Raw genomic sequence first — 25244 nt, forward strand, 5'->3', positions numbered from 1 at the left:
TTGACAGGCTTAAGACAGCTCAGTCACTCTACTTGCTGATAATCTTAACACTTTCTTTCTGCTTCAGATTTTCTTTTTAAGATTTGTAGACGAAGAGAGAAAATAACTCAAAAGTTCCATAATCAAGAGTTACATTGGGGCAGAATGCAGACACCATCCTTTATACTTGTGTAAGCAATGAACGTCTTCCATGTTTTCTTGAATGGCTCCATTATCTTTTGCCCCCTGGTTACCGCTTGGTATTTGTGTTGATTTCTCTAAAAGATCACGTTGCCAAATCTTTTGGTACCTCTGGTCGATATTTATGTTCTGAAGCAACTGCCACTTCTGAGCTGCACCCACTCGTGCCGTCAGAAGGAAATGACTCAACAGACTTAGATCTTTAGGAATGATATTTAAATTTCTATCTAGAAACGTATCAAATAACACCAGTTTGGGTTTCTCAAATTGTAGGGGGATCTAGAAGTATTCCCTGGAGCAGGACCTATTTAAGACCAAGGACTGAGGTATTTGTTATTTGTGTGGATTTGGGAGGGGAAATGTGAAAAAGGAAAGCTGATAATCTTTCTTTTCTGAAGCAGGATATATTGGTAGGAAAGTCAGAACTACACAGGGTAGCGGGGTGCTTTTGTTTTGATTTTGCAGTTAGCTTTCTCCTCTTGTATCTACAACCAGTTCCCCCAAAAAACTCCAAAGCTCTCCAAAACTGTAATTCCCTCTGCTGATCCTGCGCTCACCAAGACGAGTCAGGTAACCTCATAGAATCGCAGAACTGTAGAGTTGCAAGGGACCCGAAAGCTCACCTAGCCAACCCCCCCCCAAAATCAGGACTTTTTAAACAGCCCTTTAGGCCTTTGGAGGTACCTAAATTTCCCTCGTCAGTACCAGGGATTACAGGGGGTTTTAAGTATAAAAGGAGGTTTAGACAACAACAGGCACAGCAATGCAGTAAAACAGAAAACCAGGTTTATTTTTAGGAAGCAAAAGAAGCACATGGCATTCAAACGAAAAAAGAAAGAAAGTTTTTCAGAATTTGGTGGAAAGGTGTCCTTTCTCTGACCCAGAGTGGTCTGAGAGGGCAAGACACTCAGGTGCATAGTGACACGATTCTCGATTTCCTAAAGCTTGCTGTCATTGTGGCAGTTAAGCAATGCACATAAACTGACTCCCAAAAGGGGTTTGGGGGCACCATGAAAATGGAAGCCAGCAAGCCAGGCTCATGCTTTCCCCCTATGGGAGCTGTTGTCCTGGTTGGAGAAAGCTGATCAAAGCCATCACACATCCAATATAGATGGGCTCAACACTGTTTGTAGGGAGGATGTCGATCCCTTTTTGAAGCACTGTGCTCCGGCTGTGGAGACTCGGCTTCTTGTCACACTGAAAGCCAGGGATTCCCAGAGCTTTTTCCAAGAGTGTTTATCCTGCAGGAGACAAGGATAAAACTCACAGACAGAGCCTCAGTCCTGGCAGGAAATCCATCTGGGATCGCAGGGAAGGAGATGGAACTAAATGGGCTGCCAGCTCTCTTGGGCATCCAGATCGCTCATACACCTGGATCACCTTTGATTTTCTTTCTCCTCTTCCTTCTACAAAGTAATCTTCAGAAACTCTACGAGCAAATGGTGTGGGAAGCCAAAGTCCATCTGGAGAATTAAGTGTCCCTAGGTGGAAGAAAAGTGCAGGATGAAGTGGGCAAACTGAATTGCAATGGAAAACACACAGGATGGCAGGACACATCTTTGCCTACCAGCAGGACAACAACTGGTAGAGCAACAACAGACACATCCAGCCCAGTTTTCAGGCAGGGAATGCTGTGGAAGCTGTAGACATCAAAAGTGCAAAAGTGTCAAACTCAGTGTAGTGTAGAAGCCTCAAAGAAACATTTCTAAATCAGTTGGCCGGGGCCAGCCACCCCACGAGGCAAGGTGAGGCAGCTGCCTCAGGGTGGCAGGCTTTGGATGGCTGGGAGGGGCAGCAGATCCAGTCTCCAAGGAGTGTGTTGCTTTTCACCTGCTGTGCTTGTCAGCCTCCACTTTCCTGTGCTGTGTGCCTGGTGGCGTGTGCGCACATAACAGTGGGTGTGTGGCAGGTGGGCACATGGCAATGAGGCGGCAGGGGCAGCAATTTTTGTTCTGCCTCTAATGGAAAAACATCCAGGGCCAGCCCTACAGTTGACATACAGCCTGGGACATTTAATAATAATAATAATAATAATAATAATAATAATAATAATAAGCACACAATAAAACATCAAACATTAAAAACTTCCCTAAACAGGGCTGCCTTCAGATGTTTTCTAAAAGTTTATTTTCTTGACATCTGGTGGGAGGGTGTTCCACAGGGCGGGCGCCACTACCGAGAAGGCCCTCTGCCTGGTTCCCTGTAACCTCACTTCTCTCAGTGAGGGAACCGCCAGAATGCCCTCAGAGCTGGACCTCAGTGTCTGGGCTGAATGATGGAGGTGGAGACACTCCTTCAGGTATACTGGGCCGAGGCATTTTTGACACACTTGGACTATAAATCTGGCATGGCCAGTGTACTTGATTGTGCACCCCACTTTAATATTGGCTCAGGAATCTGTCTTCCAAATAAAATCAACCCTTTTATGGGTGCCCTGAATTTTCCACTGCTACGGAAGGGCCAAGCCCAAATTATTTTTGCTCTTTGGTCACTGACATAGAGCTGGGAGATATATAAGCCCCAATACATCAAGCTGTACTTGCCTTTTTGGTTACTATCTCAGGATCAATGATGTTGAAATGGTAGAGTCCTCTGCTGTTCAACAGGGAACTTATGCCCCTCTCAAATCCTGTGAAACCAAATTGAACCAGATTTGTCTGATGTCACAGTAATAGCCATGGTTTGCAGCAATGGGTAAGTAGTGGTTGTTGTTTTGGGCGGGGAAGTTTTCTGGCCTCCCGTGAAGTTTGTGCAACATAATGAGGAAAAAAAGTCATGCTCTGCTGAGATGTATATAATTTAGGCCCTAGCCTGTCTTTTTATTGTAATTTGTTTCAAAATAAACTAATTCTAATATTGTATTTTAAAATTGCTGCCCTAGAATCTCCTGGTGAATGGTGGGCAAGAAATGGAATTACCACCACCATTTAGTTTTACAGAAGTGGCATCCCTTTTGGGGAAGGCTGTAGCTCAGGGGTAGGGCCTCTGCTTGGCATGCAGAAGGTCCCAGGTTCAATCCCCAGCACCTCCAGGAAGGGCTGGGGAAAACTCTGTTACGAAAACCCTGGAGAGCTGCTGCAAGTCATTGTGGGCAGTTCTGAGCTAGATGGGCCAATTGATCTGACTCAATATAAGGAAGCTTCTTCTGTTCTGGCCAGATGTGCCAGGTCATAATGGAGTGGAAGGCAGGGGCAGGAATCTACTATGAAACTACGGTAAGTAAGCTTAATCTTCAGGGCCCCTAATCTTGGAGGGACCCGAGAAGTGACTTTAGACCACATTGCTTTTTTTAATTAAAAAAATATGGATCTAGTAGACACAATTTGAGTCACATGTCTCAAATTGATTCTTTTGTTGTTGTATATATTTCAACAATCCCAAAGTTTGATAGTCAGTAGCACAGATGTTGAAGAGGTTGTGGTAAAAACAACCCCACCAAAGAAGAGAACAATGGTTTCCTAGACCTCACTGCTGGTTGTGAAGAGGCCCTCGTAACAGGCCAAGCTTCAGGGCCCCCAAAATGTAGGTCTGCCACTGGGGCAAGGGCACATGCTTTGTGTCACAAGGTTTCAGATTCAGTCCCTGACATTGCCAGATGGGGCATGAGAAGAGCCTGCCTCTCTTTTCCCAGGGAAAACCTGCTCTTCAATGTTAAATCAGAGTAAACATCCATCTAGAGGAAACCCGAATTACCATTTGCTCTGATTGAGTGCTAAGGAGCGGTTTTCCCCAGGGGAAAGCAGCAAGACAAGAGGAAGTGTGGAGAAGTCATCCATGTTCACGCAAGAGATCTCAGAAACCCAGCAACAGGGGTATGTTGTTGGCTCAAAAGCCTGCAACATGGGTTTGGTTTTTTTTCCTTAAGAGCCCTGGAAAGTCATTTCTGAGCCAAGCTCCACTGAAGTGAATTCCCTCACCAACACACTTGTTTTGCTTTCCACAGGAATCAGAGCTGCTACACTGACACTTAGCAAATAAACTCACTTGATACCACTTCTGGAATCCCGGCAGCTAAGACGATTTTCTCCAAAATGTGCTTTAGAGTCTCATCATTCTGAAATGAAAACATTGCGAGCAAAGTCATGAATTGCAGAAGTCTTTCACCTTCTTATTACTAGTTCATTATTTCTACCCCTGCCGTTGATATATGTGGCCTTTTGCAACATGCTTCCTGGGGCTGATGGAAGCTGTGCCGCAAAATATTTGGGGTAAAGATTGAGGAAGGAAGGGCCAACAATTGATTGTAGATAATGGACTGTGCAACCCTATGCTTTTTAAAATATAGGTATAAGCATATCCTTAATGAAGCTTTCTGTTAATTATACAAACAAAACATAATACAGTAGCTGAAACAAAATATGATTTGCGTTTCTGCAAAAGGCTATGTGCTGTGGGGGATGCAAAAATCTCCCAATGCTTCAATCCCTGGACAAATTTGGTTGTTAAAGCAGAAGATTATTTTACTTTGCCAAACTGGGCTTATCTTGAGTGAACCCCTGTCCAATTTTCCCAGCAGCAGGAGGCAGAAGAATTGTGACACTTGGCATGTGCATTGCGTTGAAATGCTAAAACCCTTCCCATATATTCTTTCAGCAATTCTCACAACAACCCTGCCAGATTGGACAGAGCTCTCTCGGTATTTATCTTAGTACTGATGCTACTGCAACATCTTGGGGTGATGGCACATCCAGGGAATATTTGACAGGAAATTCGTGGAGCAAAAATTAGCTTTGTGGGAGGAGGAAGATTACCATAGTTTCAGATCAACAACACTTTAAGCTCAGGAGCATGAATGCTAGATACTCACCACAGCTATATCTGCAACACGTTTAAGCTTTTTGATCTCTATCCTGTAGGGGAATTAGAAGCCAAGAGTGTAAAGAAGTATGAGCAGGTGCCTTTCCCAGCCCCTTTTGCATACGTAGGAGCTCTAGTGGCAAAGCCACACCCATACATTTAAAGCGCATGATTTCCCCAGATAATCCAGGGAACTACAATAGCTACAGAGCTACAGTTCCCAGTACCCTTAACAAACCACAGTTCGCAGGATTTGGGGGGCGGGGGTCGCATGCTTTAAATGTGCATTTGGTATACTTTAAATGCATGATGTGGATCTCCCTTAGCAACTTCCAGATGGCTTGTTTAGTCAGCTTTTTCTGTGAGGTTATGGCACCCTTATGCCAAGCAATTGTTATTCCAGGCTTCCCAGGCTATTTCCCTGGCACTTCTCTCATCACAAAAGGTCTGCTTTTGCGGGTGCCAAAACCAACTTTAATTGTGGGACCTGAGTTTGCCAGTATGTGATTGGATCCCACCTCTAAACAGTGACCACCTGGAAGCCCCCATCCTCTCTCTGCACAATGGAAGCGCAATACATACATGGCCTCAGAGAGGTGCAGGTATAGGTTTTTTTGCATATACGAAGCTTGGATTGTGACGGTGACTTCCTGCAGGGAGGGAAAGGCAGAACAGAAAGGTTTGTGAGTGCATTTGAAGAAACATAGAATGCATTAGAAATCATGACTTTATTACTAACTTTGGTTACATCAAGGAAATTGCTTTATAAGAGGACAGAGAAATGATGGCAATTTTATTAATAGCTGCTCTTATGTTTATTAGTAAGAATTGTGTGTGGGACAGGGAATAAATCACCTCTCTTGATGAATGGACGATTACAGATTTACAGGAGATATTTAAAAACTGACCTATTAAGTTAGAACAAGTCAGACAACCCAACAGCTGATTTATTGAAGAATTTAGGGTTTTTATTACGTGCTGGAGTAATAAAAGTTGAAATCAAGGAGAATTCACAGGGCCCCTTTTCCCACTGTCCCTCTCCCAATGTTTCCTGCTCGCAGGGGGTTGGACTGGATGGCCCTTGTGGTCTCTTCCAACTCTATGATTCTATGAGATGTTCTCTTTATGGCAGAGCTCCTGAGCTGACTGACCCAGCAGTGCTCTCTTCCTGATGCTCTGAGCCCACCTGCAGCCTAACAGAATTGTAAAGCCATAGCTGCATGCAAGAGCATCTGCTTTGCACCCAGGAAGTCCCAGGTTCAATTTAAGGCACCTCCAAGTAAGACCGAGGGAGATTTTTCCGGTCCTGAAAGACCTACATTGGCTCCCAGTACGTTTCCGAGCACAATTCAAAGTGTTGGTGCTGACCTTTAAAGCCCTAAACGGCCTCGGTCCAGTATACCTGAAGGAGCGTCTCCACCCCCATCATTCTGCCCGGACACTGAGGTCCAGCGCCGAGGGCCTTCTGGCGGTTCCCTTGCTATGAGAAACCAAGTTACAGGGAACGAGGCAGAGGGCCTTCTCGGCAGTGGCACCCACCCTGTGGAATGCCCTCCCACCAGAGGTCAAAGAGAACAACAATTACCAGACCTTTAGAAAGCATCTCAAGGCAGCCCTGTTTAGGGAAGCTTTTAATGTTTGGTGGATTTCTGTATTTTAATATTATGTTAGAAGCCGCCCAGAGTGGCTGGGGGAACCCGGCCAGATGGGCAGGGTATAAATAATAAATTTATTATTATTATAATTATTGTTGTTATTTCTGGAAACCCCAGAGAGCTAACCAGTGTGAACAATACTGAGCTGGATAGACCAAGGGTTTGGCTCTCAATAAGGCAGCTTCCTATGTTCCTATGGTGGCTGATTTATGACCAGAGGGTCTTGGGCTCCTGTCTCCAAAATGCAAAATGCAAATTCACTCACCTTTTCAGAATACAAAGCTACAGAGGGGGGACCTTCGCCTTGCAGAGGAACACTGAGCTCCACAGCCACAGATGACTTCACGATGGTTCCTTCGGGCTGGAGGATAATCTGAGGAGGGTCAAGGCTCCACACCTTAGCCAGGGAGACATTGTAGGAGGCACCCCGAAAAATCTAGGGGACATAAAGAAGGACATACAGTAGTGTGGCTGCTGATGCCACTGATGCCAAGCAACAGAGCTTGAGAAGAAGAAGAAGAAGAAGAAGAAGAAGAAGAAGAAGAAGAAGAAGAAGAAGAAGAAGAAGAAGAAGACGGCGACTTGAAAATAGTTCAAGCAATATCCAGGTACCATCTGTTATCTATTCGTCAAATGATAGGTTGGGATTTGGTCAAAAGTTACCTTTTGCACAATCTCCTGTTGAGTTTTCAGCTCTTCAATTTCAAACATTTCCTTTAAGAAAGACACAAAAGATGAAGGAGGAAAATGTACTTTTATTCCCTAGCATCATAGAACTGTTGGAAAGGGTGCAAAGGGCAATCTAGTTCAAGCCCTGCATTGTGGGAATCACAGCAGTTCTGATATACAGTGGTACCTCTACTTACGAATTTAATGTGTTCCAAACACACATTCGTAAGTAGAAAAAAATTGTAAGTCTAATCCCATAGGAATGCATTGGGTGAAAAAAATCGTAAGTCGAAGCAACCCTATCTAAAAATTTGTAAGTAGAAAAAAATCCTATCTAAACTACATCCAAGATGGCGGACGGAGCTCCATTCGTAAGTAGAAACATTCGTAAGTAGAGGTACCACTGTACTAAGTTCTACTTCTATGCATGGAACCACCACCACCACCACCACCAGGGTAGGTTATGGCAATGTATAAAAATACAAAATTAAAATAAGTGAAAACAATATTCAATCACGAATTGGGTGGGTACACACACACATACGGAAAGCTCAAGGTGAAGAGGTGAATCTTCCATCATACAACAAAAGTTAAACAACGAACATGTCCAATGCACATCAATAAAAAGGGAAATTCACAGCTTATGTGTCCCAAGCACAAGAGGAAATTGTATGTTGTCTTACACACGTGGAATAACATATATAGAAGGTTGGGTGGGAAAAGCAATGAGTTGAATGAACTTTTGTTTGTTTGTTTGTTTGTTTGTTTGTTCTGCCCGCCTTAAAAGGGAGCCCCTTTCGAGCACTTTTAAGTATCTAGATTTGAGCCGGCGAAAGGGACTAAATCGGCAACCTGGGTGATTAGAGGCAGCAACTGACCCCAAGCAACACCACCTGACCAAGAGGGGGAACTACAGGGTGGTCATCCACACTAGCAAGAGAGACCCTGATAGGCCAGAGTGGGTCAGGTGCTCTGCCCTGAATCCCCCGCCCCTATAAAAAGCTCCCTGGCCCAACCAACTGGGTGTAACTGATGCTTCTCGCTAGCAGCAGATGACCATGCCTTGCCACCCGAACCCCACAACTGAAGCCAAGTCAAATGGCCACCTGCAAAAATTACCTTTAATTTTTCCCCTGTGAGTGTTAACTCCAGGCGCTTATCTAGAAAAGCTGCCAAGGCCAGAGAATTGAGGACTTGGTCTGAAAACCAGAAATAGACCATTTTGGAATCTGTCAGCAGAGACGGTGTGAATGCAGAGTCATGGAAGATGCCTGAATGGTTCTGGTACACGACGAGGCCCTTTCAAGAGAAGAAAATGTGAGTGGGCTTTATGAACTGAAAACCAACTGCAGATGTTCCTTGAGTACCTCTGAGGATAGGTACTCTGCCTCTAATGCCTCTTTGCTTCTTGCAAAGAGCAGGGCTCCTCCAGACTGGAGTTTCTCTGCAACAGTTCACCAACACAACAATAGTGCATTAGCAGTGGATTCATTCTGGACCCTCCACACATCATTTTGCTGTATTCGTTCTTCTGCAATACTTCCCCAGCATCAATACCATCTGGAGGGGTAACTCCAGTGGAGCAACAAAAACAGGGGACACACATACAGCCCCCAACATTTGCAGTACAGAAAGTGTTGCGATTTCAGCAGAAAGTGTTGGGACATGCACTGAATTGGTATGCCCCCCCCCCCAAAAAATGTTTGTAAGTGCAAAAGGGTTATTGAAATATGGGAATCACATATAAACACCTTGATTTCTGGAGGGACCGACAATCTCCATGCAGGAAAATGCATCCAACACATTTACTTGTGTTTTGAAATTTTAAAATATTTTTATTTGAAACAAGACACTTCAATACCATGCAAGGACAAAAATATAAAGAAAAACAGCAGAAGTGAACACAAACTTAAATTAATCACACACAAAGTACAAACCCTCCCTTTCCTCGCACCCTGTGGGCAATCTTGGCAACAACTGTTCCCTCTTCACCTGGTATTTAATTTATAAAAATCACATAGCATGATCACTAATCACCTCATTAAAATCCCATGTACTTAGAGCACCCGGGGATAATGCCTCATGCAAGTGATGAAGTAACAGACAATAGTCCAGAAAAGCTTATGCCATAATAAGTATGTTTGCTGTAAAGAAACTTTGCTGTTGTCATCATATTGGTTGGTGACAGGACCAGCCCAATATATTTTGGCACCTGCGGCAAACCACAAAATGGTCCTCCCCCCTGGCCAGAGAAGAAGGGGTGAGTGAATATTGACACCAGGAACAAGAGGGAAAGAAATATCTAGATTGGGATCTGCTGCCCCTGTGGACCCTGGCCCAATGGGTGGGCCAGCTCTGGTTGGTAGAAACACCAGGACTTCTGCTGAAAGGGGCCATTGTACACAGAAAGGCACTAGGAGAATGACGAGTTCAGAATCGTAGGATGGAATTATCCACCTTCTAGAGGAATTGCATGGAACTCCTGCATTCTTGTGACTGAGAAGAAGGCTAGAAGCTTTAGCCCACAGGTGGGAATCGCAGTCCTAGAGGACAAATGTGGCCCTCTAGGCTTCTCTGTTTGGCCTGGTGGGGAGGTCTCTGCTAAGCCACACTGGCTCTCCTCCAGGACTTCTGCCTCGCCAGGATGTGCCTTTCCACTGCAATCCTCCTTCTTGCTTGCCTTGATGGAGGGCAGACAGGTGTATGTGTAGAAACCTCTGATATCCATTGTTCCACCCACTGTTACCTCTGGCCCAGCTCATCTTAGTCCTCAATTGTGTTTTATATTAAAATGAGCACTTAAGTTCCATTAGTAGCAGCATTTGTCCTTAACTAGAAGCCTAAGAACACCTCTAGTCAACACTCACACCCTACATTTAAAGCACATGGCTTTTCCCCTCCCCTCCCCAAGAATTATGGGAACTCATTTTATCCCTCAGAACTACACTTTCCAGCGCCCTTAACTACATTTCTCAGGGTTCTTGAGGGAAGCCATTGTGTGGAGGTAACCTGGCTCTCACCTGCAGCAACTATAAAGAGGCCGGGTTTGTGTCATCAACAATTGCCCTTTCCTTCACACAGGGAAGTTTATTTTGTGGGAATTGTCTTACCTTGTGGTGCGATTCTATGTAATTTGCTTTGATTGCCGGAGATGAGGTCACAGAAATATCTATTCCGATATCTGCATCTTTAAGGAAGTTGGCTACCAGAAAATTAAAGAGTGTGCTTTTAGAACATGTTGAGGAGCCTACTAAGTTAGAGCCATGGCCCTTCTAGTCCAGCGTCCTGTTCTCACGGTGGCCAACCAGGTGCCTGTTGGAAACCCGCAAGCAGGTCCCAAGCACAAGAGCCCTCTCCACTCCTCCTGTGGTTTCCAGCAACTGAAATTTGGAAGCATTGCTGCCTCCGACTGTGGGGGCAGAGAGCACAGCCATCTTGGCTAGTAGCCATTGGTAGCCACTTCCCCCATGAATTGGTCTAATCCTCTTTTCAAGCCATCCAGGTTGGTTGCCATCACTGCCTCCTGAAGGCAGATGTCAAGGAAATAAGCAGCTATCCTATTTTTAAAAGACATCTGAAGGCAGCCCTGTTTAGGGAAGCTTTTAATATTTAATGCTGTATTGCTTTAATATTTGATTGGGAGCCGCCCAGAGTGGCTGGGGAGACTCAGCCAGATGGGCGGGGTATAAATATAATAATAATAATAATAATAATAATAATAATAATAATAATAATAATAATTTTTAAAAATGGAACAGCAACAAAAGTGATTGGAGATTTACCTGACGTCTCAAGCACATAATCTGCCAGTAGCTGAGAAATAAAGTTAATTTCTTTACACACCTGTAAAAGAGGGGAAAAGATGTTCAAACATTTGTTTGGGGAAAGACTGTAGCTCAACAAGCAGATGATCCCAGGTACAGTCTCTGGCATCTCTTGCTAGGACTAGGAGAGAGCCGTACCTGAAATCCTGGCAAGTTGCTACCAGTCATTGTAAGCAGCACTAAGCTCAATTCTAAGCTAGATGGTCTACCTAGCTCAGTATAAGGCAGTTTCCTGGGTGGCTCACGGATGGATGTGTGAAGCAGCACCGTTGAATAGTATTGCGTGAGTTGAGGAGGAATTAAATTCAGTTCACATCTAAACACGAATTTATGAATTCACGCTTTCCAAAACAACATGCAAAGTGAAACACAAACAGCCTCCAAAATTCACACTTCTCAAGATTTTGCAGTGCAGTTCTCCAATCAATGTGTACAAAAAATGCAGTGCTATGGCAATATGCATATTTTTGTGAAACTCACCTGGAAAAATACCCCTAGTTTAAAAGGAGGCTGAGGCAGAGACTGCAGTCTGTGAGGAAACAACACTTCTTTTGTTGTTTCCCAAGGACTTGAAAGCTAAAGCCTGAGTCACTTTTTTTAAAGGAAAGCCAGATAAATGATTGCTTCATTAAGATCATGTAAATTGGGTATTTCCATATCTTCATTTTCCATAGGGCAGCCTGATTAATCAATTGCACAGCATGCTTGACATTTAACAGACACCATCAGTCCTGTGTCAATTACCCTTCCATGTCTCTTACCTGGTTTTTGAGAACGAGCTTCAAGGTAAATGAGATGAAGTTTGTAAAAAGCTGTTTTAGCCATCCTGGGCTGCATGGAGAAAGACTGGATGTGAGCTCGAGAAGTTGATTATTACAACACATTTGGATTTGGATTTTTTTGTCCTACTATATCTTATGGGCTCTTAAGTGAGAAAATCTAAACATTAATTCTAAATGCAAAGATGATCAAAATGCTAACAATTAAGAGCACCTTTCATCTTAAAGCTTCCAAAGCCTAATTCACCCTGGAGATTAGAAGTCAGGGCAAGCAAGTAAAGCCTTGCAAGGTACAGCCTGCTCTACCATTAGGCAAAGTGAGGCGCCTGCCTCAGGTGACAGAAGCTATGGGGATAGGTTCCTCATAAGCCACCTCCCAAACATTCCGCTGCCCATGAGACACAACCTGGGCCTGCCCCACTTAACTAGCCTGCTGCCTCAGGTGTGGTGGTGAATGCGGGCCCATCAATAGTGTTGAGGTCAGATTCAACTGTCAGTCTAGTAGACTTCTGGATTTGGGATTGGGAAGGGCTGCCATCTTGTACTTTGCTCCGGGCAGAAAAATGTATTGGGTTGCCCTTCTTAATAAGGTTTATCTTAAAAGATGCTCAAGGCCAAACTTGACATACTGCTAAACACAAAAAATTAGAACAGCTCTGTTTTTGTTTTCAAGTAGCAAATGTGGAACCCTCAATTCTGAGGCAGAATTTCAGCCAGGACCAGCCTGTAAGTGTGAAACCTCCCCTTCCCATGCAACGGGATCATGAAGAAAATGCCCCTCTTGTGGGATGTACTGTAACATCACTGTAGCAGTCAAATACAACATTTCCTGTTTGCCTAGAGTGGACACACAGGGGGATGTTACTCCAGCCAGGAGGACTTCCTGTCACATCTGTCTGGAGCATCCTCCCCCTGCATGTGACCAGGTAGATGGGTGTGACCCTGTGAGACCCTGTAAAAGGGCCAGTCACACAGCCATCTTCCTCTTTTGCTGCTCTCTTCTGATACTGATGCTATTTTGCTGTGTGCTGAATCTCAGCCAGCAGCACATGGGCTCATTCCCATATGGGATGAACTCAAACTCTCTTCTGTAACTTCAAGCTAAAGTCTGCCTTCAGGGAACCTACTGTGAACTGAATGTAAGTAAACTTCTTATCATTACTTTTAAGAAAGAAGTGCTGTGTCTTTATCCTTTTTAAGCTTGAACAAAGGGGATTTACCAGGAATAAACCCAATCTGGACAAGCCAGACTGGATTGCTTAAGTAAAGAGATTCAAACGAATCTACCAACTAGCTTCCTGCAATATACTGGGGAATGTACTCTGCTACTGACTCACTAGCGTGAGTGAGAAAGGATAATATTTCATCAGTATATTCTCTCCTACTGTCCACAACATTCCCACACCTCTGCACAGGTTATTCAATGAAACTAACTGCCAATGATGTGCTTAACCTTATGGGAAGTTTGGCTTTTAGGCTTCTGATTTCATGGGTCAGCAAAATGGGATGTTGATAGTGGCAAAGCAGCTACATAAGACTACATACAGAAAGACTGTACCTTGGTGATAGAGCACATCAGAAGGTTCAAGATTCAGTCCCCAAGGTAGGGCTGGGAGAGAACTCTGCTTGAAACCCTTGAGAGCTGCTGGTCAAGGTGGACAGCACTGAGCTTGATGGACCAATGGTCTGGGCTCAGTATAACACAGTTTCTTATGTTTCTAGCCTGATGAATATGGGAGTCCTTCAAGTGAAAGGCAGACACTACTAAACCCTGGTGTGGATTTCAAATAATAAAGCATACTCTTTGTCTCCTTGTAGATGCAGGGTCAGCTTGTGGAAAGTCAGGTAACAGTCCGAGGTGTCCACTATCACACGCCCCTCGTCCATCACTGTCCAATAGAGAAGCAAATGGCTCAGGTTATTAGGAACCAGGAGTCAGTTGGGTACTCCCTTCCCTAGTTTTCCAGGAAGGGGGTAATAAACCAGAGATAATAAACCAGACTTCACACCACAGGAGAAACTGGCTTTCCTTAACCCCTCCCCCTGAATCTCATCTCATCACACCCACCTGCTGCCTCTTGCGTATATTAAGCCCTCGTTCTAACCAGTCTCAATAGCCAAGGATATTCCACAACTACTTACACAATTTAACGTTTATCTGCAGATCAATGGATGATTCAATTTCGAAGTCAATAGAATGGATGAGCTTCACCCTGTGACAATATTTTTAACAATGATATCTGTTGCAGAGATGCTCTTAGATAGAATGTCAGTGTGATATTTTGGGAACACGTGGAATCAACCAGGACGGATGGCATTTTTGGAACAGAGCACACGCGCTGCTGCACACCTTAGGCTCTGTGCCAGCCAATGTTGTGCTGTTTGGATGTGATGCAGTCGGGGGTTGTGTGGTAAATGCAAAGCTGGTGTTTCCATTTTCACACCTGCATCACCTCCCCCCCACCCAAAAAAGGACCAAACTGGCAGGTGTGGACTTCTCTGGAAATACTCACACCCAGCCACCCACGTAGCCATAGCTGAGGGTTCCTTGGAAGGAAGCAGAAACATTCTGAATTCCGATGTCAATGGCGTCGTCCTCCTTGAGGTCAACTGTGGTGTTTTCTATCGTCAGTTGTCCAATATGGATGCTGCAGAAGGGAAGCAAAGAATGGCTGGCTTAGTACAATTGAAGCCGGCTGGGCTTTTTCGCTGGAAGAGGCACATAGACATCCCCAGGTCCCCTTGGGATCAGATGCCTTCACTGACCACATCCAAGCCCTCCCATTGCTAGCATAATCCTGCATGGTAGCTTTAGCTGTGGGTCACACACAACACATCATATATAGAAGTGACACGGTTGTGATCTAGAGCCCTGCACATCTCATCATAGCCTTCTGCATCAGCCTTCCCTGAGTTTCCAGATGTTTTGGACTGCACCTCCCATCAAACCCAGCTAGCAAAGAAGTGCTTCTGCTTCTGAGTGTCACATTCTTCCAAGTGTTTGCCTCCTGCATTTGGTGAGCTTCCTCTTCCCTAGAGGCAAACCACCACCACCACCCCACCGGTGTCACTCTTCCAGGACAGGCTGCTCTACTCAATCCAGAAATTTATTGTCAAATAAGTCAAAATGTGGATAGGTGGGGCTGAAGCTATTACACCTTCTCTTCCAGCAAAGCAACCAGCTCAGACTTGGCACATTTCTTTTCTCTCTCCCTTTTTTAAAAAAATATGTGTTGCATTGAATTTCAGTAAACATATATTAAAGGCAAACAAAATGTGGAGTACCATGATTCAACCACATAATAGACATGTTTTCAGTATTGTTGTTGTTGTTTAGTCATTTAGTCGTGTCCGACTCTTCGTGACCCCATGGACCATAGTTTTCAGTATGCGGTACTAAAATAGATTAAGATACAAAATCTCTCCGTAAGGGTAGTTGTGTTGCAGGTGGTTTAATTGGGAATGCAGATTTATTGGCATAGGAAATGAAGAGAAACCAGGTAGCACCAAAGGGGTTTTGTTTTGTTTTGTTGTAGCTTGATCTCTTACCACTATGCCATGCTGTGTTAAACATTTAAAGATACCTCCCAAATCATAGCAAGCCAATTTTGTAAAGGCAGACCTGAACAGTTTTCCATTTGGCAGCAGTTCCCATCCTACATCAGCTAGTAAAATGCTACCAGGTATTTGTGCATGAAGGAGATTGGGGACTCATTTCTTTCTCTCTTTTTTTACTATCCATTTGTATGAGGTGCTGCTGCTGTTGTGATCCAAACCAGGGGATCAAACCTAGGAGCTGAAGACCAAAGAGGAGCAGATGGGATAGGCCTCTGCTTGAGGAACTGGAGGGCTGCTGCCAGTTGGAAAATACAGCACTGTTATCTGGCAAATAGTCTGACCTGGGATATGGCATTTTAAGAGCCCTATTTTAAGGCAAGGTGAAGGCTGGCAGAGAAATTGGACCTAGTTCATATTTAAAGGCAAATCTACCAAATGTGCACTTTCTGCAACAAGATGCAAACCGAAACCAGACCCATCCTTCAGGATTTGCAGTTTTACGAATTTTGCAATACAGTTCTCCAAACAAATAGTGAGAGCAAAAATGCAAACACAAACACACACAATTGCACGTTAGTAAAAATAACGTACAAAAAAAATGCATTTTAATATAAAAGTGCATGATAAAGTGCATAAGAGCTGGTTTCTGATTTTAACATTTTAAATGGTTTTCATGGTATTATTTTACATATAATTGTTATAAACAGCTCTGTCCCCACCCCCAAAATAGTGGTATTCTGTCTTGGTCACACCACACCTGGAGTACTGCGTGTCCAGTTCTGGGCACCACAATTTAAGAAGGATATTAGAAGCTGGAACGTGTGCAGAGGAGGTGACCAAGATGATTATGGGTCTGGAAACTAAGCCTCATGAGGAATGGCTGAGGGAGCTGGGCATGTTTAGCCTGGAAAAGAGGAGACTCAGAGGAGATATGAAAGCCATCTTCAAATATCTTAAGAGCTGTCACATGGAAGATGGAACAAGCTTGTTTTCTCCTGTTCTGGAGGGAAGGACACAAACCAATGGATTCAAGTCGCAAGAAAAGTGATACTGACTAAACATTAGGAAGAACTTTGACAGTAAGAGCTGTTCGACAGTGGAACAGACTCCCATGAGAGGTGGTGGACTCTCCTTCCTTGGATGTTTCTAAGCAGAGGCTGGATAGGCATCTGTATTGTATGATCTAGTTAAGATCCCTGCATTGCAGGGGGTTGGACTAGATGACCCTGGGGTCCCTCCCAACTCTACAATTCTATGATTCTATTATTTAAATCATTTTTATAAATAAATTATATTTGGAAAAAAATATTTGCAAAATATGTATGCAAGGCAAAAGTGTGTATAAAATTTTGTTTTAAGATAATCATACTAAAATGTTGACAAATAATCATCTGGACTTTTTAAAATAAAAAATATGGCACACAGATGCAGCTATGTGGAGAACTGAACTTGAGACTAAGAAAATGAGAAACTCAGCAAAACGGAGCTAAACAGGTTTGCGACGGGAGAGATATAAATAAGGGAGCTTAAGTAGAGCCACACTTACTTTTTCAATCCATAGGCAATCTTCCCAAGAAACCGCATCGACTTCTCCCCTTTGATGTCTGGGTAGTCTGCATGCTGGAAGGCTGTCTGTATGATATGAGCAGTTTTCTCATTGACTGCCAAGAGAGGATGAGAACAGTGCTATCAGTAGAAGTGAATTCGCCCCACTATTCAGCGCCAGCATGCCAGACCTAACACTGTGCCTCCAGAGATGGCTGGGGCCAGTGAGAGTCATCGGTCAAAAGGCACCAGATTGGGGACAGCTGCTCTTTAGCAAGAGCAAAGGTAACTAAACGACTTACGCACTAGTACAGCTGGCTTCGTCATTCGGAAGACAACGCCCGTGTCCCTGAAAGACGACGGCTCAGCACTGCAAGCCAATGAGTGGCTGAGCAGACTCACTAACATAATCAGGATTCTTGCCATCCTTTTCTGATACTTGCCAAAGCCAGGGTGCCCTCGAGCTGCAAACCCCAAGAGCGACTGCCTTCCACTGTCCCCACCAGAAAGGTAGCTGCCTCCCTTGTACTCCCCATGGCTCTACTCCTCCTCAGGCAGGACATGACCCACTTCCTTGCTCCAGACCAGCCTCTTTGCTTTCCTCGTGTTCTTGCAGCCCACTTAACCCCTGCAGAACCATGATTTTGCCTGTCCAGAGACATCTGGAGCTGAATGTGAATTAACTAAAATCTGTGCAAGGGCAGATCCACCACATACATTTAAAAGCACATCCAACACACATTGAGAGCATGTGACTTCCCCCAAAGAATCCTGGGAAAAGTAGTTTGTTAAGGGTGCTAGGAATGATAGCTCTGTAGGAGGGAACCACAGCTCCCAGGATTCTTTGTACTTAAGTATTGTACTTAAAAGGCACGATGTGGATCTCGTCCAAGTCTCTACAGCAGGCTCCAGATGTTTTGGGTGTCAGCTCCCCTCAACCCAACATGCTGGCTGCTGCGGATGGGAGTTATAGTCCCAAACATCTGGAGGGCATTATGTTGGGGAAGCCAAACACTCTGTTCTCTCAGTGGCCAACCAGATCTCTCAATGAGAAGTCCCTAGAACAGGCAACAAAGGTTGTCAATTTCCTTCTTAAATTATGGTTTGTGTAACATCCGTTTGTGCATGTTATGCTATGGTTTGTTTATTTACTGCTTTCTGGTCCAAAGGCCCACAGAGTCATGGACATCATATTAAAACAAAAGTAAAATGCAACAAAAGTTCAATGTATAGAATAAATGAATCAAAATAACACACAATGACAAAATCAGCAGCTTCCCAGCAATCATATTTCGTGAGCTGCAACTATGCTTTCACCATGGACACAGCTCTACAGAAATTCACATCCCACTTCCAAGTCAGGTGAATTGAGTTTCTCACTCACAAAAAAGGTAACGGTCCGGATTGCGGTGCTCATCTTGCTTTACAGGCCGAGGGAGCCGGTGTTTGTCCGCAGACAGTTTTTCCGGGTTATGTGGCCAGCATGAGTAAGCCGCTTCTGGTGCAACGGAACACTGAAACCAGAGCAGCGCACAGAAACACCGTTTACCTTCCCGCTGGAGCGGTACCTGTTTATCTACTTGCACTTTTTTTTTGGCGTGCTTTGGAACTGCTAGGTGGGCAGGAGCTGGGACCGAGCAATGGGAGCTCACCCCATCGCGGGGATTCAAACCACCGACCTTCTGATCAGCAAGCCCAAGAGGCTCAGTGGTTTAGACCACAGCGCCACCCGCGTCCCTTTCCCACTCCTACACTAAAGCAAACCCATCCACAGCTAGTCCTCATTGCATCTTGCAGGAGGACCCCAAAGGGTTAATCCACTAGGCAGTCAGGGACTGATAGGAGTCCGAAGACTGTGTGCCAGGAAAACAGGAGAGTGACCCAGGAGAGGGGAACAGTGATTTATGGGCTGGCACACCACTTTCTAGGCAGGAGCTAAGAGAGGAGGGAGAGTGAGGGCTTCCCGGCCAGCATTGGGGGGGACTTGCCTGCCTTGGTCTGATCCAGCAGCCAGTCTCTTCTATCTGTAAACATGTTTGCTCCAGTTATTTGAGAACCAAAAGCCTAGAGCAGAGGTCAGCTAAGCGGCCCTAGTTATGGTTCCACCAGTGGATATTGTGTGTCATGTGGGGACGTGGAACAGGGCCTTCTCTGTGGCAGCACCCCAGTTGTGGGATTCCCTCGACTACAACACTAATGGTTACAATACTAATGGGCTTGCCTCAAAGGGTGAAGACTCACTTGTTTCTCAAGCGTTGGAGGCAAAACCTAGTTCAGTTTCACCCTTCTTTACATCCTTATATGGATTGTTATTATTTTCTTGCTATTTTTAATTGTATTTTATGTATATTGTTGGTGGTGTTTTATTGTTGTATGCAAACTGTTTTGGGGTCACTTCTGATGGAAAGCAGCACACTAAATAAATGACACGCCATGTGGATTGCTTAGCATTTCTCTCTTGGAAAAAATCCAATTGGGAACTTCCAGGAATTTCAACAATGTGATTTGACAAAAAGCACTTTCAGTTCCAGCAGAAAAAAGGCCTGCACAAGAATACCCTTATCTCTCTTCCTGCCATCAATGGCTTCTTGAGTGCTAACTTGACTGAGAGTTTCAGATTATCCCTGCTTGGTGTTTATAAATCTGCCACCATCTTCCTGCAAAGCCTTTCCATTGTCCCTGGAGTCCAGGGTGGACGAGCTCTCCATGCAGATCCAGCTCCAATTGTTGCTGTGTTCTGCTAAGATATCCGGAGTCAAAAGAGGTGAATGACTCCTGGCAACCTTTTAGTGGAGAAACTGGCTCCCTCAGGCTTAGCAAAGGGTGGAGGAAAAGATGCCCGGAGCCTGGACTGAAATGGTATTATAACCTGGCCCTGAAAGCATCTGGATGAAATTGAAGTACAGTACAGTGGAACCTGTACTGGAACGCCTGCTTCTTGGGAGAAAAGCAATGACAAACCTAGACAGCATCTTAAAAAGCAGAGACATCACCTTGCCAACAAAGGTCCGTATAGTTAACGCTATGGTTTTCCCAGTAGTGATGTATGGAAGTGAGAGCTGGACCATAAAGAAGGCTGATCGCCGAAGAATTGATGCTTTTGAATTATGGTGCTGGAGGAGACTCTTGAGAGTCCCGTGGACTGCAAGAAGATCAAACCTATCCATTCTGAAGGAAATCAGCCCTGAGTGCTCCCTGGAAGGACAGATCGTGAAGCTGAGGCTCCAATACTTTGGCCACCTCATGAGAAGAGAAGAATCCTTGGAAAAGACCCTGATGTTGGGAAAGATTGAGGGCACTAGGAGAAGGGGACGACAGAGGACAAGATGGTTGGACAGTGTTCTCGAAGCTACGAACATGAGTTTGACCAAACTGCGGGAGGCAGTGGAAGACAGGAGTGCCTGGCGTGCTATGGTCCATGGGGTCACGAAGAGTCGGACACGACTAAACGACTAAACAACAACAACAACACAGTGGAACCTCAGGTTACGTACCATCCTCCTTACGATTGCTTCTGGTAACGAGCTCTGCTAACCCGGAAATAGATGTGCCTTATTGTGAACTTTGCCCCGGGATGCAAGCGGAAGTTGCATGCCACCGGCGCGGTGGCAGCGGGAGGCCCCATTAGCGAAAGCATGCCTCATGTTAAGAACGGTTTCGGGTGAAGAATGGACCTCTGGAACGAATTAAGTTCGTAACCGGAGGTACCACTGTATTTAACTGAATAGTATCTCACTATAGATATGCAGGCCTTTCCTGGGACAGAGTTTGGGGACTGACGCACTAATCCAGAGGTTGGCAACCTAAGGCCCGTTGGCCGGAAGCGGCCCATGAGGGTTGCTTAACTGGCCCATGAGCCACCCCTGAACTGAGCCACCTGCTCGGCGAGTCCCTGCGTACTGCGCTAAAGCGGTGTGGCACAGCACGGGGACTCTCTTCTGCAGCTCCAGAAATTGCTTCTGCACATGCCCAGATGCCGGAAATTGCTTCTGCGCAGGCGCGATTTTCGGCATCTGGGCATGGGCAGATGCAATTTCCGGCGTTGTGCTGTGCTGGCCCGGCCCATGGAGGATCTCCACAGAAGTGATCTGGCCCATGCCTGGTAAGCCTTGCCTACCCCCTGCACTAATCAATGCAAGCAAGCTAACCCTTGGGTCCAAGTCCAAGTCAAAGAAAAGTTAGAGTTCATCCACACTTGTTCTGCTCGTTCTGTGCTTTGTAGCTTTTTCATTTGTCCTGTCACTTTCCCTGGGAAAACCTGAAATTTACTTCTGAATCAGAACAAAGTCTATCGGGTTTTTGCATATTGACATTTCTTCTGATTCAGCAGTAAACAGTAAGTTTGCCCGGGGAAAGCGACAGGACAGAAGAAAAATCTCTCTGACCTATGCTGAGAAAGCACGGGAGAGCTTAGGTATACTTTCCCCAAAAAACCCGAAGCATTTTTATTAGGTTTAATGGGAGAAGAAATTGTAAAAGGAGATCAGAGACTGTTTATGTATGCTACAACTGCAGTGAGGACTTTACTAGCCCAAAAGTGGAAATCACAGGAGATACCAACGATTGAGGAGTGGCAAACGAAGATGATGGACTATGCTGAACTGGCAAAGTAGACCTGCGGGATCCGAAACCAGGGAGAGACAGAGTTCCAGAAGGAATGGAGTAAATTTATTGACTATATAGAGAAGAACTGTAGAAGTTTGAAGACACTTGCAGGACTGAAATAAATCCTACGATGTGAACTTGTTAATTTTTACAAAAAGGAACTGCGAGATGAGAGGAGCAATAAATCTGAATGGCGGGAGGGAGGGAAGTCACAAGCTCGACAGAGCGAAAGGATTGAGAAGGGCGAATTTAAGATGAAATGTAATTTGTTTATTTGGAAAATTAAAGAAAAATTTTTTAAAAAGAGAAAGCACGGGAGAAGGCAATGAAACACAGACCAAATGGAAGTGTGGATAAGCCGTTAGAGAGACACTATTAAAGGCACCTCAGACTCAATATTGACTTTTTGCAGTTGGAAAAGTTATAGGAAGGTCACCAAAAAGTGTGTAATGAATGAACAATTACTGAGAAGTCTCATAATCCCATCCCAATGCAAATTGGCATAAATTTGGGGTGAGCACTCACTGCTGGACAAACTCTTTGCAAACAAATCTAAATGAATGCTCCATAAAGACGAGGTTTAATCTAAACACCACAAAAGCTTTGGTCAATGAAATCAGGATGAGTACTCAGTAAACCGAACATCTGGAGGAACCCAAAGGCTGTTTTCCTATGCTCATTTCTTTGGTTATGATAGACTTCCAAGTCAACATGCATAGGATTTCGCTACAGGTTCTGTAGAAGATGGTCATGAGATGGTTGCAACTACTAACTTCTCCCATTGATGTATCTTCACCGTGAGTAACTTTAGCTGGATTCCAGCCACTGGCTATAAAATTTGCAGCTTTAAAAATAGCAATAATGCTTTCCAGCATTTTCCTTTTTGTTCTGCTTCTGAAAGCAGACATCCTGAGTTGAAAGAGTGAATGGCCTCAGATACCTTTTTCAAGGGTTACTGCCGGACATTCACATCACTAAAGAAGGGACCCGATCTTTCAGTGAATTTGGAGGTTTGAAGGACAGAGTTTACATATGGTCCTTATAATCCCAGGACAGTTTATTTTATTCAATGCAGCAAATTCTGTTATGGGTTCTACTTTTATTTCATATAGATAGATAGATAGATAGATAGATAGATAGATAGATAGATAGATAGATAGATAGATAGATAGATAGATAGATAGATAGGAGTCATACCTCGGTTTAAGTACGCTTCAGTTTGAGTACTTTCAGTTTAAGTACTCCGCGGACCCGTCTGGAACAGATTAATCCACTTTCCATTACTTTCAATGGGAAAGTTCACTTCAGGTTAAGTACGCTTCAGGTTAAGTACGGACTTCCAGAACCAATTACACTCATACTTCGGGTTAAGTATGCTTTAGGTTGAGTACTCCGTGGGCCCGTCTACAACGGATTAATCCACTTTCCATTACTTTCAATGGGAAAGTTCACTTCAGTTTATGAACACTTCAGTTTAAGTACTCCGCGGACTGTCTGGAACGGATTAATCCACTTTCCATTACTTTCAATGGGAAAGTTCACTTCAGGTTAAGTACGCGTCAGTTTAAGTACGGACTTCCAGAACCAATTACACTCATACTTCGGGTTAAGTATGCTTCAGGTTGAGTACTCCGCGGGCCCGTCTACAACGGATTAATCCACTTTCCATTACTTTCAATGGGAAAGTTTGCTTCATGTTAAGTACGCTTCAGTTTAAGTACTCCACGGACCCTCTGGAACGGATTAATCCACTTTCCATGGGAAAGTTTGCTTCATGTTAAGTACGCTTCAGGTTAAGTACAGACTTCCGGAACCAATTGTGTACTTAAACCGAGGTACCACTGTACACTGTATATATATATATATATATATATATATATATATATATATATATATATATAGTTACAGAAGAAAGGGCTGGAGGATAATATTTCTCATATTGTACACCCACATAGCCAAACATTTGGAGGTCTACTGATTTCAGTGGGAGACAAGCTACCCAACAATTGTGTGGGGTGAGTAACCACATCATGGGTTTTTTTAATATAAATTAATCTACTAGGTTGTCTTTGTCCATGGAGTTTTCTTGGCAGGGATACTGGAGTGGCTTGCCAGTTCCTTCTCCAGGTGGATCACGTTTAGTCAAAACTCTCCACTATGACCTGTCCATCTTGGACAGTGTTCTCGAAGCTACGAACATGAGTTTGACCAAACTGCGGGAGGCAGTGCAAGACAGGAGTGCCTGGCGTGCTATGGTCCATGGGGTCACGAAGAGTCGGACATGACTAAACGACTAAACAACAACAATCTACTAGGTACATCGGGAGGGTGACTGATTTTCATCAGGACCACAAGGAGAGGCTTCAGCCTGCTTTCTGCAGCTGTGCACAGTAGTATAGTGGCAAATTCTTAAGTGCAAGGTCCCTTCATGATTGTCACAACCGCACCCCCTTCTAAGTTTATGAAACCTACTAATATTACTGTATAATCTTATAATTAAACATACTAATAACTGGGGGTGCATTGCAACAATCAGTGCAGTTCCCCATGTGTTCCCTTTCAGCCAACACATACTATTTTGCTGTGTACATACATGGGTAAATGACCTGGAGTGCGCCAATATCTCCTTTCAGAGTGACTTAAGTTGTGCTTTCCTTGTTGCCCACCGTTCTCTTGAAATGAAAGCCTCTTGTGTTTCTAGCGTTAACAGAAGCTTAGCTTTGGAGCATACAGAACTACTACTCCTCGGTGTTTTCCCCACACATCTTCTCCAGTGACCCTAGGAGCCCAACCTCAGCGGCTGACTCTTTGATTTGCTTTAATCTGCACGAAGGGTAAGGAAGCATCTCAGTGGCTTAAAAACTCCCCCTTCATGCTGACGGAGTGGCACTAGGACCCTGGTGCAAAAACAGTAGTGGGTTTTCAACTCCCTGTGCCCCCAAGACCACTATGTCTCTGCCCCTGCAACAACGATCCTTAGGAAAGGAGGAAATATCCCCTTGGCTTAAATATCTCATTTCAAAACCAATGGGATTTCATACGGGGATAAGGGCGATGCTTTGATTTGCTTTCTGATGCAAGTTCACCTAATTTGCACTTCCAAAAAAACTTTACACCATCCAAAGCACAGCTATCATTCAGAATCTGATTTTCTCCGAATTTTGCAATGCAGCTGTATAACCAAAACATGCATTCAAAAAGTTTAGATAAAGGTGCCTATATTATTGAAAACGCCATACTAAGGTGCATCACCTAGAGAAAACTCCTTGCAAGAATGTTTACATTGGGAATGCTGACAAATGTTAATGAGTATTGACTTTAGATGGCTTGTATCCTTTGGTATTTTGTAACAGATACAGCACAACTTGTTCCACTATGTCAGGATGACTAGATATGGGTCACACAGACCTCAGGTTCCCAACTGGGACTCTGAGTTATCAATCCCTGGATTTGTTTTTCTGCTCAAAGGCCAACCATGCAGTTCCCCTCAGTGACAATAAAAGCTTCTCCCTGTGCAATTCATTAATCTAAATCACTGGAAGTTAGGCCAATAAGTCATTGTTACTGAGCATCTGTTTCCTGAGATAGATTTTTTATTTATTTCCAGGTACTGCAAAATAAGCTCTATTGTA

The 25244-nt window shown here is 44.3% G+C and overlaps 1 protein-coding gene across 1 annotated transcript; it reads right to left on the minus strand.

Moving 5' to 3' along the window:
- Window positions 1-944: 944 nt before the first annotated feature.
- Window positions 945-17519, minus strand: CETP (cholesteryl ester transfer protein). Its single transcript, XM_035118272.3, has 16 exons — window positions 17310-17519; window positions 17009-17123; window positions 14418-14552; window positions 14047-14117; window positions 13706-13793; window positions 11887-11956; window positions 11084-11144; window positions 10412-10503; window positions 8421-8600; window positions 7296-7346; window positions 6898-7068; window positions 5560-5627; window positions 4988-5030; window positions 4165-4234; window positions 2724-2809; window positions 945-1661 (listed from the first exon to the last, which is right to left on the minus strand). Exons 1-16 carry the CDS (start codon window positions 17431-17433, stop codon window positions 1587-1589), a joined length of 1500 nt encoding a protein of 499 aa, XP_034974163.1. The 5' UTR covers window positions 17434-17519; the 3' UTR covers window positions 945-1586.
- Window positions 17520-25244: the final 7725 nt, after the last annotated feature.

Source organism: Zootoca vivipara, chromosome 6 (assembly GCF_965207765.1).
Source record: "Zootoca vivipara chromosome 6, rZooViv2.hap1.1, whole genome shotgun sequence".
Lineage (NCBI taxonomy): Eukaryota > Metazoa > Chordata > Lepidosauria > Squamata > Lacertidae > Zootoca > Zootoca vivipara.

What these genes read in the sequence shown, in the direction of transcription:
- CETP (XM_035118272.3), bottom strand. Translation starts at nt 17,433, where the DNA reads ATGGCAAGAATCCTGATTATGTTAGTGAGTCTGCTCAGCCACTCATTG. An exon ending in AGCTCGTTCTCAAAAACCAG is followed by an intron (nt 11,145 to 11,886) that starts GTAAGAGACATG and finishes CCTCTTTTACAG; the next exon opens with GTGTGTAAAGAAATTAACTT. An exon ending in TTATGTGCTTGAGACGTCAG is followed by an intron (nt 10,504 to 11,083) that starts GTAAATCTCCAA and finishes ATTTTCTGGTAG; the next exon opens with CCAACTTCCTTAAAGATGCA.